At 42.8% G+C, this 15,834-nt stretch overlaps 1 protein-coding gene across 2 annotated transcripts in view; it reads right to left on the reverse strand.

The window, feature by feature from the left end:
* Positions 1-15,834, reverse strand: part of LOC106603519 (vacuole membrane protein 1) — a 111,064-nt gene that overhangs the window by 31,200 nt on the left and 64,030 nt on the right. For both annotated transcript variants that reach the window (XM_014197320.3, XM_014197321.3), the window contains exons 6-10: positions 15,309-15,542; positions 12,482-12,613; positions 3,932-4,012; positions 3,364-3,480; positions 456-517 (exon numbers count right to left, since the gene is read on the reverse strand). In XM_014197320.3, coding sequence (XP_014052795.1) covers positions 456-517; positions 3,364-3,480; positions 3,932-4,012; positions 12,482-12,613; positions 15,309-15,542 — 626 coding nt within the window. The remainder of the gene's footprint in view (positions 1-455; positions 518-3,363; positions 3,481-3,931; positions 4,013-12,481; positions 12,614-15,308; positions 15,543-15,834) is intronic.

Genomic DNA, 15,834 nt, shown 5'->3' on the forward strand with positions numbered 1-15,834 from the left:
AGTGGCAGAGCATGGCCATCGTCAGCATCCAGACTAGGTAACAGACTGAGGGGCCAAAAGATGCCTCTTACAAGAGCAGCATCAATACCGTACATATTCTACTGTATAATCACCACCCTTCCAGGGTCTGTCAAATAAAGAAAATGTATTCCATTCAACACAGCATGTTCCAGTTCCCCATGATTAATTAATGCTAACATTTTGGTAAGAGATCTGAGTTACAGTCAGAACAAAATTAGAATAGGTTTTTCCAAAAAAGGGCACAAACGACCTCAAAATGTCACACTTGAAGTGCTCTCAACCGTCATGTTCCAAATTAACCCTTTAACGTGGGATACTACCCCTGTCATTGTCCTCCTTCTCCATCCTGTGACACAAACACTCATGCACGCAAGCACACACACATTTCCATTTCTTCAGGATGTCCAATGTTACTTAGTGGCTAGGTTACTCACCCGATCAGAGACACCATCTGCTCCACTATGTGGCTGCTGAAGGTTATGATCACAAACAGTTTCTGTGAGGAAGAAAGAGAGAGACAGTCAGTCAGTCAGTGGACCTTGAGGTCGTAGGGGGTACATACAGGCCCAGCCACGGCAGTACACTCATGGTTTGATCATTAATACCCCCTCTGTTGGACCCCCTGTAATCAACCAACACCACATTTGGTGCCTGACAAGCGGTCAGCCCAAAACCAGCCATGAAGTGGCCCTTTGTCATCAAGGCCAGGAACAAAAGTCAGAGGCCCTATGACACATTTTAACCAACGCACAGACACTCAGGTCAAGAAATGAGTCTACACAGGCAGGCTGTCTTCAGGGGGTGAGGATGAGGGAGGGTGTGGGGTTACAGCTGATACAGATAACAGTTGAAGAGGGGGATGGGAGGAGGAGGAGGAGGAGGTGGAGAGGGGTATTGAGGGGATGGGGGGGATCAGGAGGAGATGTGTCACTCCTCTCAGACAGACGTTTATAACGGTAAAGGGGGATTTGTTTTGTTCCTGTCCAGTCTAATTCCTGCTTACTCATTGCCCCAGACTGGACACAGGAGACAGGGGGGTGGGGGGTTGGCCATTACGGCTCAATCAGACCCTATTAGGGCGCTCATTACGTCTCTGTTTACCATTCAGTTACTGTTCAGCCACCCACTGAGCAGGAAACCAGGAAGCACTGGGTCTGGGAGAGGCCAAAATGGATGCCACTGCCCATAACAAAGACCAAGTCTAACAAATATGTTTTTGTCCTTTTCGGACTCATGAAAACCTGGTAGGGAAGTGCACAGGTTTAACAAGATGATACTACCCCATTGTGCCACTCATATAGGGAATCAACACTGGAGTGGGTTCTCATAATAGCAATGTGCATGTCTGTTGAAACCCCTTGAAGCACAGAGCCCATAACTAAACTAGTAGGAATGTGGAAGTCAGGGAGGCTATCATAACGGAGATGACTTCTCTCCTATTGTTTAGGCCAGACTGTGTGTCACGGGTACTGAAGGTAAACGAAAATACCAGAAACTGAGCTTTTACTGTCCACTTCTTAAAGGGAAGGACATTTAGTCATGTCTCCGCTCAGCTAAACCTAACGGAGCCATTTCAACATTTTACCGATAGATTAGAATTAATGGACATTTTTGTAGGGGCTGTTACATTTTAGTTAGGGCAAATCAAGTCTGACTTTTTCAAGTGGAAATTACAAACTTTAGAATCATTTTTAAACCTTGAATACACTACAAGTTTGCATAAAAACAGTAATCAAATTAAGATCCTAAATCTGTACATTTAGGACTTATAAAACCTAAATTCCCTAGATTTTATATCATTTTTGATAGTTCCTATCAATATTTCAAAACCTAGCTAGTAAACATCACCACAAAGTACCGTCAGAAATCCAGATCCAGTTTACAGTATGACAGGGTCAAGCGTTGTGAAAAGGTCTGCATCCTTGGGGACTCGTGTGCCATTGTTTACAGGAACAGATTGTTATTGTGAACCTGAATTTACCACCTGACCTGCAGGTACAGTACAACCCAGTTATCCAGCTCTCAAATCCCCCTAGTGCATTGTTCCCCTGCTTTGGCACACAAGGGAGAATGTTCACCTGTTCACCATTACAGTCTATCATATTGCCCCTTCCTTCCCTCTCTTTCATGACAAGTTCAACAACTATACATCTCTGTGACTCACAGTAGAGTATACTGTCAACATAAAACTACAAAGAAGTGCCGTCTAATAGAATATAATTTTCTGCATTCTTTCCAGACTTAACACAATGGGGGGAAAGAACAAGAGAAGCTGAGAGAACAGGGGTTTGTTCAGATATAACTGTATTGTTTACAGAGGACATGATCTGTCAGGTATAGAGCATTGTGTCAGCTATATTCATTACATTTCTGTTTGTCACACAGGACGTTTCATCTCACTGAATAGATCCCAGGCTGACCCCAGCCAGTTATGATGGTGAGCCTGGTTCCGTTTCCAGTCAGTGTGGTGTATCATTGTAAAGCTGGCCCTAGCCGTGTCAGGCAGGTAGGGGACAGTGACACACCTCTGATTCTGCCTGGCTGTGGAGTCACAGTCATCGGCCCAAGGGACACTAGGCCTAATTGACTCTATGATGCTGCTGCCCACGCCACTCTCTGTATCATCACAGACAGTGTTCATCTACAATAGGGTTTGATCTATGGACACCACCCCACACCCACCCCTCACTGCTTGTGCATCTACAGAAAGTGAACTTAACATTACTAGTAAGATAATAAATCCTAATAAATCAGCTTACTCCATTGGTGTTTAATTTTATTTTTATAAAATACTTTATAGAAGAGTTAGAAAGTCTAATCCATTAAGCATACAGACACTACCATGGCACAAAGTGGATTAAGTCCTTAATCCTTGCATGCATGGGAAAACTGATTAAACTTTTACACAATAACCATCACTGTATACTTCTTTACAGTACAGATTCACCTTTCAGTACAGAAAATACTCAAGTGATTAAAATATCTTCTCCCTACTAAAGTACGTATCTCTGAGCGCAGCATCTTCTTTCACAAAATGGATGACCGACCCTTGCTTTCACTGGCCAAAATGGCCTCCTTACACTCTGAGTTGAGTACAGTACAGGAGGATCCCTCCTCATCCTCTTCATGGTTTTACTATCACGTCTGACGTATTCATATTCAAAATAAACGGAAGCCTTGATCTATCAATTCTATAAGAAAAAAGGTTGCTTTGTCAAAATGTTATATCAAACTACAGACCTTAAGTAGCCTCTTTGAAAGAACAAAAAAAGACATAAGAAAAGTGAGCTCTGTGTGCAAGACATCTATGTAAAAATGTGTGCTTGTATACAGTAAACTCACCTGAATGTGCATTTTGATTATGGCTTTCCCAATTAGTGTTGCTCCAAAAAAGGTCCAAAAGGGAACAAGGAAATGGCCACATGTTATACCTGCCAGGTCAAACAATGGATTTGGAATCTGGAGAAACAGAGAATATGTATTAAATATAAGAAATGAACATGAACAACTGACAACAATTATAGAGAAAACAACTTTATTCTATAGAAAAGTGCAGGGACCCAATATACTTCAATATGCTTCAGTACAAACAGTTTTGTTCAACGTTCCTATGTTTGAGGTATTTAGCACTTACTGGAGGTATCTTATAGATTAGTAATACAATGACTGAAATCTACAGAATATAGGTAGCGTTATATTTACATTTATATCTATCTTTATTAATAATCTGTTCTGTCTTCTGGTTTGAGAATCAGCAGTTCACTTTAAATAGACAGACAGTTTCATGATGCATAGAAATGCTCTTTTAAGGCTTGAATTTAACTTGTAGTCACTTTCTAGTATTTTCAGACATTAATGGGGGTGATTAAAATGTTTCAACAGAATACAGTTAATATATGAATTCACTTACAGAGGCACAGGCGAGAATTCCAAAGAATCCAACTCTCTGAACCATTTTCTGCACTGCTAGTTTTGCTCTTGTGGCAAAGTCCTGAAAAGGAGCAAATATAATGGCAAATATTTAACTGATCATTCTATACAGACCATGTAATTCTTATTCACATTTCATCATAGCAATGTAATGTATGAATCTTTAATGAGTAACATATTATGTTCATTTGAGCAGACAATTTTTTTTCTCAGCAGCGAAGACCAAAAGCTATTTATGCAATCAATAACCTTTTCACTAATCTATGGTGATTAAAGGTAGAAGGATGATCTCCGACCCATTTTAAATATCTCACAGATTAACACATGGTAGTAACATTACTAAAAATACTTCCAAAACATTGTTCATTCTATAATTTATCTCGAAACTTCTATCATTAGGGAAAAGGTTTCAAAATTGTTTGAGGCTTGTCGACAAGGAGTGAATCTTAAAATAAATCGGAGATGATCCTTGCAAAATCAACACCAATCAAATTGATCCAATAAAAACAATTGAGTTACAGTCTAAGGAATTCATTAGTTAAAAATGGCAATATTTATAATTGATTCTCTCTAAGGAAATATCGTTGTGGTGTGTGCTGAAAGTCATTTGTGAGTTGTAATGCATTTCTTTATTTGAAATGATAAATAAATTAGACTAAAACAGGCTCGTGGAGATTTGAGACTTAACATTACTATTAATATAGTAAAATGTGAGATTATAAGAGCAAGATTTTTAGACTATAGAAAATATACTTACTGTAGGTTTAGGACAAACAGGTGTCTTTTTTAGCATCTCTTCTCATTTATATTTTGTATTTTTAACACACTGACCATGAATATAAAGAAAACAAGGATGCTGGCATTTTATATGTACAAATATATCAGAGAGCAGATTATTGATTAACGAATAATATGGTTTATATCAAGTAAACCTATTTCTCTAAGAAGTAAATGTACAATTAACATATTGAATTGTGGCAACATGACATCTTTCTATTTATTTAAAAGAATATTGTGACATGCTTTACAGATTTTTCCAAGTCACTATTATCTAAATATTTATTTTCCTTCATATATCAATATTTCTGTTAACCAAAAAAGTGTTCTAAGCCCTGCAAAAGTGCTGCACACAGTCAATTGTCCTGTCAGTTGTCTAATTGGAACAATCACCCTCTGCAAACTCATCCAAACACCTTTTATACTGGGATATTATATATTCACATCCTCTAACTGACAGTTTTTAATCCAATATCATTGGGAATGTGAGTGCAAGACTAGACTTCATGGTCATTCCAATGACTCACAGATTCTTACTAATTCTGCAGCTTTTTCCTCGCCATCTCTCCTGACAACTCAACAAAAGGCTCTTTTCAAAGCAATGACATGGATTTTTCCTCAATATACCTATGCTGGGAAGATGAGGGTTAAACTCTAGTTGATATAGTTCAAATATTTCTGGGAACTGTGAAGGAAGGATGGCGGATTTATCCTGGAATGATTAAGGTGAATTGGTCCTACTTCTGATGATTGTATTAGAATGCCACTAGAGATAACAGTACAAATTGTACGCATGTGCTGATGTGTTTATTTTGTCTTGATCTTAGGAAAATTATTGTTGTTGTTGTTTTACAGATATTTAACTATGCCAATGCTGTAAGGTTGGTATATAAATTTAAAGGGGAATAAAAAATATAATGTCAATTAAATCTAAAAACACACTGGGGATAATTTGTGAAATCATGTTGAGGGTATTGTCTATTTATATATATAGATTTGTATTTAATATTGCAAAATGTATATCCAGATTTTTATTGACTGGACTCCAAAAATCTATTCTGTAGATACTGATTGCTCCATCACTGAAACTTTGATATGAAGACTTGATGTGTTTAAATGTGTGTGTGTTTAAGTGCATATCTAACACATTATGCCTTTTATGTTCTAATCAATGGTAATGACATCAACACATCTTTCCTTTGATATAAAATGTAAAATACATTTGACTTGTGAGCTGTAGGAACATGTTTTACTTCTCTAAACAATGTGTTGCATAGCACAAATACATTTGACTAAAGTGTTGATATAGTATAGCTCCAACCAAAGAACTTCATGAATTAGAATGATATTTCCTAATTAACTGGTAATATCTGTACATGAGATGGTACTGTATGCATGTAAAGATATTTAAAAAATTTAGAGGAATGACTGGAATCATCCACTAACTTTTAGACTAACCTTTAGGTCATCTCTCAGGCTAGATCTGATATAATGCATAAACAACTATTAACTGGCCAGACCTCAAACTGCAAGCTTTCACATGACTATACCATATTATTACTAGTTAATGGTAGTTCACATTTAATATGTTTAATTGCTATAATTATTTGCAAAATTAAACTGCAATTTCAAATCAGATAGGACGTGCCCTCCAGAATTAGTAATATACTCATCCAAATCATTATGTTCTACAAGAAATTGATTAAACATCAATGCATGAGGAAAATTGCTTATTTACAATGACCAAACAATAAGACATCTACTTTTATGGGTGAACATTTTATTTAAAGGACTTTCACCTTTGTTTCACACACATACCGGTAAATTGAAACTTGAGAGGTTTAACTTGGGGGGAGACTGAGGTTAGGGTAGTAAGACAAGATCATGCCTAATATGGTCAACAAAGCAGTAGAGTAATGGTGGCATTGCTTCAAGAGCAGGAGCCGGCCCACAGGAAATTCTGGAGACATAGGGAGTAGACTAAAAGAGGGGGGCCCAACTGACATCCACTCTGATTGGCTCACATTTTGAATTTCTCCCTCAGATTCTATCCTATCACAGGAGCTTTCCACAAGGATAATCCTGCTTCTCTAATTCTAGCCTTCTGTTCCAAATTCTTTATTCTGTTTTTTTGTTCTCTCCCCCCCCCCCCCCCCCCTTTCTAAATCTTGGAGACGGAGCTGGTTGTCTGGGGGAAGGAATGTGTATGGTTTACAGCTGAACGACTCTGGGCCGTCTGTTGACCACAAACACCTAACAACCACAGGACTAGAGTAGGGGATTTATGCTTCAATAATGAATAACTGTTAGGGAAATCAGCATAGTTTAGTCAATCAATCACATTTATTACATGAAATATGATATTTGCGTTGGTATAGTTTACCAAGTTAGTAGAGTTCTGGATTTCCACTCACTTGACTGGTATGGATGAGTGAAAGGAAAATAGCTACCTCACCACTGAATTAAATGAAGGTCCCAGTGGGGGGGAATATCGTGTGTTTACGCGTGACATTGTGATTTACTAGCGGGACTCTCCCCTTTTCTCCTCCTGTATGTACCTTCTGGACCACAAAATTGTCCATCTTACATGACCAGTGTTCAGAAATCCAGACACCACACAATGTGTGTTGTACGCAGTTCATGGAAAATCACCATCTTGGCCAGGCTTCCACCCACGGCTGCCTGCCTCCCTCCCTCTCATCCCCATCCCCCGCGCAGCGCCCTATCCCCCAGGGCAGGGCTTACCAGCAATTACATTTTGGAGATCTTGTCAAGGGTGCAGTGTCATTAAAACCATGGGGCATGGCTCCAGCTTTTGGCTCTCCATCTCTTTACTCAGCACTCTGTACCCAATATTCCCCCACATCAAGATGATGCCTACAGCGTGAAGTAAAAATCACACCTCTGATCTATCATTTATATGTTAAGGCTATTACAGTTAGTGGCCTCATCACCTGCTATGGAGTTTGCTTCTTATTTTGCTAACTAAATTTATGCAAAAAAACATGGAATATTAGACCTCGTTAGGGTAATGTCTGAAGGTACAGTAGGTCTCCCAAGGTTGAGTGACTGTCGGGGACTTCTTAGTAATGAAACAATTGAATCCAGGTTCTAAGATTTTTACAAGGATATTACATTATCAGAGCCTATCTGAACACATTATATATTCACTGTTCCACAACATTTCCACACCAAGGGTACCAATGAGCACCATGTTTAGCATAATAGTTTGAATACCAATGGTTACTGTTGCCAGAGAGATGACGAAGGTTGGCAGTGGGAAAAAAGGCAGTGGGAAAAAAGTAAGAGTTCACCGTTTCCCTCCTTACATGTAATGATATAGCAACCCTATTCTAAATTGCGGGACTCTGAAAAACAGTTTATATAAACAAACCAGGCCCCTCTATGTTTATGATAACAACTTGCCCAGATATCAATTTATACAATTTATACAATATATGCATGACTCTTTGTACTGATGCAAATATGTACTCTAGAACACAAATGTATGCTTTATGATGAACTGAAAGGATTAAACATGTGGGTGGTTGGATAATTAACAATTGTGCTATTCTACAGACTTTAAAAGACGTGGTGGGAGTAAGGAGTTGAAAACCATCCAAAATAGGCAGACGACAAAGCAATGTGCATCTGGAAAAGTTAACTGTCAGTTAAGGAAAAATCAACACCCATGCACAGTTTTTTTCTCTCTCTTTTTCCTGAATGAAACTCGTTCACACACACAGAAAGGAGGACACATCTCCAGAGTGGAGCGGCGCGAGTTGAGCCCTGACGGAGAGATGGCTAAAGTTCATCTCATTAACTCCCCACAAGCCCATTCCCTTCTCTCACACACACACAGACACACACACACACACACACACACACACACACACATACACACAGGAAGCAGAGTGGTTAAGGCTCCTGACGCAACCCAACCCCAGCCCCATAGTCAAATCTATCGAGACAAAAAAAAGTGCCCCCGAGTCCACGTTGACAAATTCTTTAACAAGCTGTGGTTGAAGGGAAGCTGGTTTTACTCTGACTCACCCCCTCCTTTCAAACAGTTTACTGGAAATAAAGGGGGAGGAGGAGGGAGAGGGCACTTTCAGAGAAGTCATGTGATGGGGCTGGGCAAACCACAGCACAGAAAGCCTTTGAGTGGAGTGTAGTAGGCCAGGGGGAGGCAGGGGGAGGCAGGGGGGAGGGCACACGCCCAGCCCAGCCCAGCCCAGCGCAGACAGCTCTTATTCAGGATACAGGAGATACAATCCTGGGAGTTGGCAATCAAGAATTCACAGTGCTGGTTAACTACTTCCATGCCGGCCAAAAACATAAAGCACTTCAGGGAAACCATTGAATCACCAAGCTACTTTTTGGACATTGTTCATCTAGAGAGGATTCCAGGATTCGATTTCAGAACATAAGTATCATCCAAATGTTCAAACAAATGTTTTAAAAATGCAGATTTTCATGAAATCAGCGTCTGGACCTGCTTAGTAAAGTCATGACTTTATCATTCTTGAATAGAGTCTTGAAGGGGGGGGGGACTGTTCTTCTGCCGTCACTCATGTGCGCCTGCTTGCGGCAGGAAGTTGGCACGTGAGCGTTCTGAGAAATGCCACTGGGTTTAAGTCAAGCTCCTGGAACATTGACACCCCTATGATCTCAGAGTAAGAGAGAAGAGAGTCACCATCTCCAACCTGCTGTGGAGCCCAAAGACACATCCGATCACAAACTCTCCCATCTTACCATTCAATCACATCTCTATTTTCTATAATCACTGTTCTAATCTTGTTTAAAATAACAGAGAATAACGATGCAATATAAATCCACCGTAACGAGATGTCCATAATCGCTGTGAAGTCTTCCTTTAAGAATGTACAGTATAACAAGCATGCAATGCAATAAGCGGTCTCTCTCCCTCTCTCTCGGCCAGTGAAACAATCCACCCTCGTTGTAGGTGACAGAAGGAGAGAGAAGAAAGGAAAATAAGGCTTCCGACTCCTGCAGCTCAGCAAACTCTCCTGGTGTGAGCAACCTACTGCCAGATGCTGTCCACACACACACCCGGTGACCAGACCACACTGTAAAGATGTCAGCAGAAAGAGACAGAACAAGTAGAGAGAGAGAGAGTGTGAGTGAGAGAGAGAGAGAGAGAGAGAGAGAGAGAGAGAGTGAGAGAGAGTGAGAGAAGTAGAGAAAGAGAGAGGTAGAGAGAGAGAGAAAGGGAGGGAGGGATATCAACAGAAATAGAGAGTGTGTGACAGAGATAAAGAGAGAGAGCAGTAGAGGGAGAGTGAAAGAGCCTCAGAGCACTAATTCAGACCCAGCAGCCCTGAGGCAGCAGCTCTGTGGTCGGTGACACTTGTTCAACCTTTCTCTCTGAGGATGCGAAACAAACAACCAACAAGCCTTCCCTGATGCCTCGGACACGTCAAAGCTACGGCGGAGAAAAAGAAGAAGACACAACAATAACGAAGAGCGGACAAGATTAATGTGTCGACGGACAAAACATGACTCTCCACAACGGGGCATCTGTCTTTCTGTCACATGTCCCCTCTCTTTTCCTCTGCTCTCTCCCGCTCCCTCTCTCTTCCTCTTCGTTCGTTCATTTTGGTGGAGAGCCGAGCAGGACTTTATCAGTGTGTTGAATAATGTCAGAGCTCCAGACTCACACATGTGGTCTTAGGGCCAAGGGAGGCTGGAGACTGTGCCATCTCTCTTTGTCCTTCTTTCTTTCTCTCTCTCGGAGGACCTGAGCCCTAGGACCATGCCTCAGGACTACCTGGCTTGATGACTCCTTGCTGTCCCCAGTTCACCTGGCCGTGCTGCTGCTCCAGTTCCAACTGTTCTGCCTGCAGCTATGGAACCCTGACCTGTTCACCGTACGTGCTACCTGTCCCAGACCTGTTGTCCCAGACCTGCTGGAACCCTGACCTATTCACCGGACGTGCTACCTGTCCCAGACCTGCTGTTTTCAACTCTCTAGAGACAGCAGGAGCGGTAGAGATCGGCTATGAAAAAGCCAACTGACACTTAACTCTTGTGTTGCTGACTTGTTGCACCCTCGACAACTACTATGATTATTATTATTTGACAATGCTGGTCATTTATGAACATTTCAACATCTAGGCCATGTGCTGTTATAATCTCCACCCGGCACAGCCAGAAGAGGACTGTCCACCCCTCATAGCCTGGTTCCTCTCTAGGTTTCTTCCTAGGTTTTGGCCTTTCTAGGGAGTTTTTCCTAGCCACTGTGCTTCTACACCTGCATTGCTTGCTGTTTGGGGTTTTAGACTGGGTTTCTGTACAGCACTTTGAGATATCAGCTGCTGTAAGAAGGGCTATATAAATACATTTGATTTGATCTGCAGATGCCCATGGTATGAGTGATAAACTAAACATGACAGTAGGTACCCTCATCACTACGGTGCCAGGGAGCACTCACCCACTATCAAACTACCCGTGCCTGTCACACCCTGTTGACCCACCCTGTTGACCCACCGGATGAAAACACATGTCAATGTACCTGATGTTGAACGCCAATGTCTTTTTTGGTTATATCGGCAAAAAGTCATTCATGTACAGTTTTGTAGAGAGTGTGAGCTTATAGTGTGAGTCTATTAAGAGCAGACAGTGCTCAGAGTACTATCAATAGCTCGCAGTATAACGACTCATTAAATCACTACTTAATGAACCCTTAAAGCCCCTCAAGTCATGTCAACCACAAGTTGACCCAAATGTCTGATTTCAATTTGAATAGAACAAACCTTTGGCTAATCTATTTTCAAACATGAAGGAGAATACGGTCATTTTTTGGCACTGGCTTCTCCAAACCGTTTTCCTGACTGCCCCCATTGTTTGACCTGTATTGAGTTGGAATGCTCATGACATTGAATGACATTGTGAAATACAATCCTTAGGATTAAAGTGCACTCAGAGAAGACCGGCTAAGATTATGGAGGGACAAAGCAACTGACATCTTGTCTATTCTTTCATTCACGGAGGAAAATAATATTTACTATGAGTTGTCATGTTCAAAGTACTTGTCGAGCCTATTTAGAAATGAAAATACTGTTTGTCATGGTATTACAAAAGCCAATGCAGGCACCTTGAAAACAATGGCTTTGCCCTTGATGGCATTGCTACACACTTAGACCGAGCAGAGCATTGTAAAAGGCAGCAACACATGACTGCTTCAGGGCTGAGGTAGGGAACTGGGAATGGGTTAGCTAATGCGTGTGTGTGCATGTGTGTGTGAGAGAGAGCGAGAGAGAGAGATAAGGGAACGGGCTTGTGGGGAGTTAATGAGATGAACTTTAGCCATCTCTCCGTCAGGGCTCAACTCACGCCGCTCCGCTCTGTGTGTGTGTTTGTGCGTGCGCATACACATCCAAGAGGTTTACGCTGGTATGACACATGTATACAATGTGACCGTTTTGTTTCAACAAAGTTGCACAAAAGGTTGCTAGATGAGGAGAGAGAGAAGGCAGAAGAAAACAGAGTGAGACCTGGAGGACAGTAGTGACAAAACAGGTAGAGCATGAGCAGTGAGAAGAGAGAGGAGAAGAGGGAGGAGAGAAAGCAGAGTTGGAGAGGGAAGTCAGGAGGAGAGATGGAAAGGCTGTGTGCCACCTGTCTCTGTCAGAGAAGAGAGAGAGGGGGGGAAGGATGAGATAGAGAGAGGAGAGAGAAAAAAAGGAGAGAGAAAAGTACAGATAGAGGTTGGATAAGGATAAGGGCTTACCTGTGGAGTCTCTGCCTGCTCCAGCAACTCACCAAACTCTTCATAGCCTTCATCATCAGGCTCTTCTCCAGACAGCCTCGCTGCCCGTGCCATGAAGTAGGGAGGCAGCTCCCCGATGGCTGTGCCTGCTCCCTATATACACACACACACACACACACACACACACACACACACACACACACACACACACCCTTTCACAATACAAGTATAATACAATACACCTACGACACTGGCTCACATGATTTAAAAAATATATTTAAAATTTGTCGGGTCAATTAAGGTGTTATTACAAGGCCTCAAAGAGCTTTTTGGAACAAACTATATCAATATCGAACATCCTAAATAGCTTTCAATTATAAGACGGTATCACTCGCCAAATTGTGAAGAAAGACGGAAGAGATTTGAGTGAAACAAATCCTCATCCCAGGAAGGTTCAGTGGGTTCATTCCTCCAGGAACACGAGGATGAGGAGGGAGCGCGGAGCAACAGACTTAATTAACACAATGAAAAACCTGCAGAGAAAACGAGTGCTTTGGAATTGCTCATAGCTCATAATGATAATGTTTTCAGGCACAGAGAAACTTGTAAGAAGGGGTGGGGTGAGGGGGGTGAGGAAAGGAGGGAGGTTATGCAGTGAGGTGGGTGAGGGAGGTGGGAGAAGGGAGGGGTAGGGTGAGGGAGGGGTGATGGGATACTTAAGCTGGACATCCTGTTCCATGTCAACACAGCAGTCTTTGATGAAACCTGCCAGTTTGCTCATAATGCAGACGTGCCCTAATCTCCAGGGCAGCTGTTCTATTCACTGCACTGCACTACTGTGTGTGTGTGTTTGCGTGTGTGTGTTTGCGTGTGTGCCAGACTGCAGCCACCTGCGCCGTGTTTTTTGAAGTGGACCACTTAGACCCTGCAGCGGTGGACGGGGTGACACAGAGAGGGGAGGGCGAGAGGGGAGGGCCAGAGGGGAGAGGGAGAGGGGAGGGCCAGAGGAGAGAGGGAGAGGGGAAGGCCAGAGGGGAGAGCAAGGGGGTAATGTCATAAGAAGGGCTACTGGTGCCAGAGAAGGGTGGGGTGAATGGTGTAGCTTTTTGGGGCTTTAATGCCGTGAGCATCAAGTGGGCACAGCGGGTGTTGCAGCATTTTGGGCTGTGCCAGCATCTGGGGGCGAGGCCAGGGGATCGTATGGCATACCCCTAGCTGGCACACACACAGCTTTGCCCTTACCACATAATTACTCTTTGGTATGGGCACGACATGCCAGCTAAACAAACCTTGAATCTGCTCTACTGAAATCAGAGTCCCTGGTGAAATAGAAAAGGAATGGGGAAATCACACTTATCCTGGCATAACTAAAACTATGGTGGTAGAATACACCTGACCTGCTCACTCACTCACTCACTCACTCACTCACTCACTCACTCACTCACTCACTCACTCACTCACTCACTCACTCACTCACTCACTCACTCACTCACTCACTCACTCACTCACTCACTCACTCACTCACTCACTCACTCACTCAGTTCCAGGGAAAGGCCCCCAGCAGCAGCAGTACTAAAGTAGTAGAAGTAGAGGTACTCTGTTCCCCACAGCCAGTAACATGTGAAATGTGAATAAACAAGAGTGAGATAACATCCTCCACTTCTCATTTTCGGCCAGTTTAGAGGAACATAAAAGTCCCCAGTTCACCACAGGTCATAGAGATGAGTTCTCTCTTCTCAGACTTCTCTGTCTGTTAACCATCTGTGTTTTTCAGTAGAGACAGTTTCACACTGAGAGGGAAGCTCTGAGAAAAGGGCCTGACACTGCCTGACTCTCGGTAAAAGAGCTGTGAATGCTGAGAATCCAGGAAGAGAACTGCTGGTCGTCATTGGGAAGCTGATACAGGAAGTTACCAGTTAGAGGTGGGCTCCTGAGTGGCGCAGCGGTCCAAGGCACTGCATCTCAGTGCTAGAGGTGTCTCTACAGACCCTGGTTCGATTCCAGGCTGTATCACACCCGGCCATGATTGGGAGTCCCATAGGGCGGCGCACAATTGGCCCAGCGTCATTAGGGTTTGGCCGGGGTAGGCCGTCATTGTAAGTAAGAATTTGTTCTTAACTGACTTGCCTAAATAAATTTTAAAATAAATAGAGGTGTGAGGGTTGATAGGCTTTTGACGCAGAGCATGGTGGTGGTAGTACCATGGCAACTCTATTCATGGCTGAGTCATTGTAGTGGTTACCATAGCCACCAGAGTCAGAATGCAACCAGAGTATCTGGTGAAGGGTTAACGTCTACCTGTGCCAGGGCTGGCTCTAGCTACAGAACTATGTGTGATAGTGATGTGACATTGGTGTGTGTGCGTGACAGCGGTGAAGGATTACAAACTGTCAGTCTCATGTCCCCAGTACCTAACCACATAGCTATGTTTGGTTAGAGGTGCGAAACCACCAGCAGTGTTAAGGGGAAATTCACCGTAAAAGGCTGGGGTTTTCCGAACCGTCGGTGGGTATTGTTGTATTGAATTGTCAATGATATCTCACTTAGTAATCACATGTTTCAAAAATAATCTTGACCTACAGTCAATGTTCTTTTTATTCTAATTCTTTGAGGGTTACTGATCATAGAGCATTATTGCCAGTGAACCTGACATGTACCAATACGGATAGTTAAACCCCAGTTGAGGGGTATATGTGTAAAAGACTGTGTGTAATATACTTTGTAGGAGACTGTGCATGTCGTCTGCGTGCGTTGACTGTTTGTAGACTGCATGTCTCGACTATGTGTCATGGGCTGTGCAGTTGACTGTGTGTTGACTGTGTCCAGACTGTATGTAGAATAGACTCACCCACATGCAGGCCTCTAAGCGGACCTTGGAGACAATGGTCCAGAGGGAGATGCTTCCCTGTACAGCTGCTGCCGCCCCCGCCAAGCCCTCCACACCCGCCTGGGCCACGGCCTCTGTACCCCCCAACAGCACCTCCTCCTGGGGGCAGATAATCTGCTCGGGGTAGGGGGGCTCCGGGAAATCCACCGAACCACATTCATACGCTGCCAGGGTCACTGATGCTATGTGTGGACCCTGAGAGAGAGACGGAGAGAGAGAGACGGAGAGAGAGAGAGGGAGACGAGTGGGAGGTCAGTTGTACATCAACAACATTGTTGGAATTTATGACTCAACGGAAGCTTTCAGGGAGAGCCCTGGCAACATTTGCATTTAAAGAGGGAAGAACTCTTATGGAAATAGATCATATATAAAACCATGGTATAAGCCTTTGCTTAAAAGTACTTATATGAATGGTTATGGCAACTCCTCTGTCTTTCTCTGTAAGATTGGAACATCATTTGCATTGCCTGCCTGTCTCCTTTACCTT

This window comes from Salmo salar, chromosome 04 (genome assembly GCF_965601325.2).
Source record: "Salmo salar chromosome 04, fSalSal1, whole genome shotgun sequence".
In the NCBI taxonomy this organism is placed as follows: domain Eukaryota; kingdom Metazoa; phylum Chordata; class Actinopteri; order Salmoniformes; family Salmonidae; genus Salmo; species Salmo salar.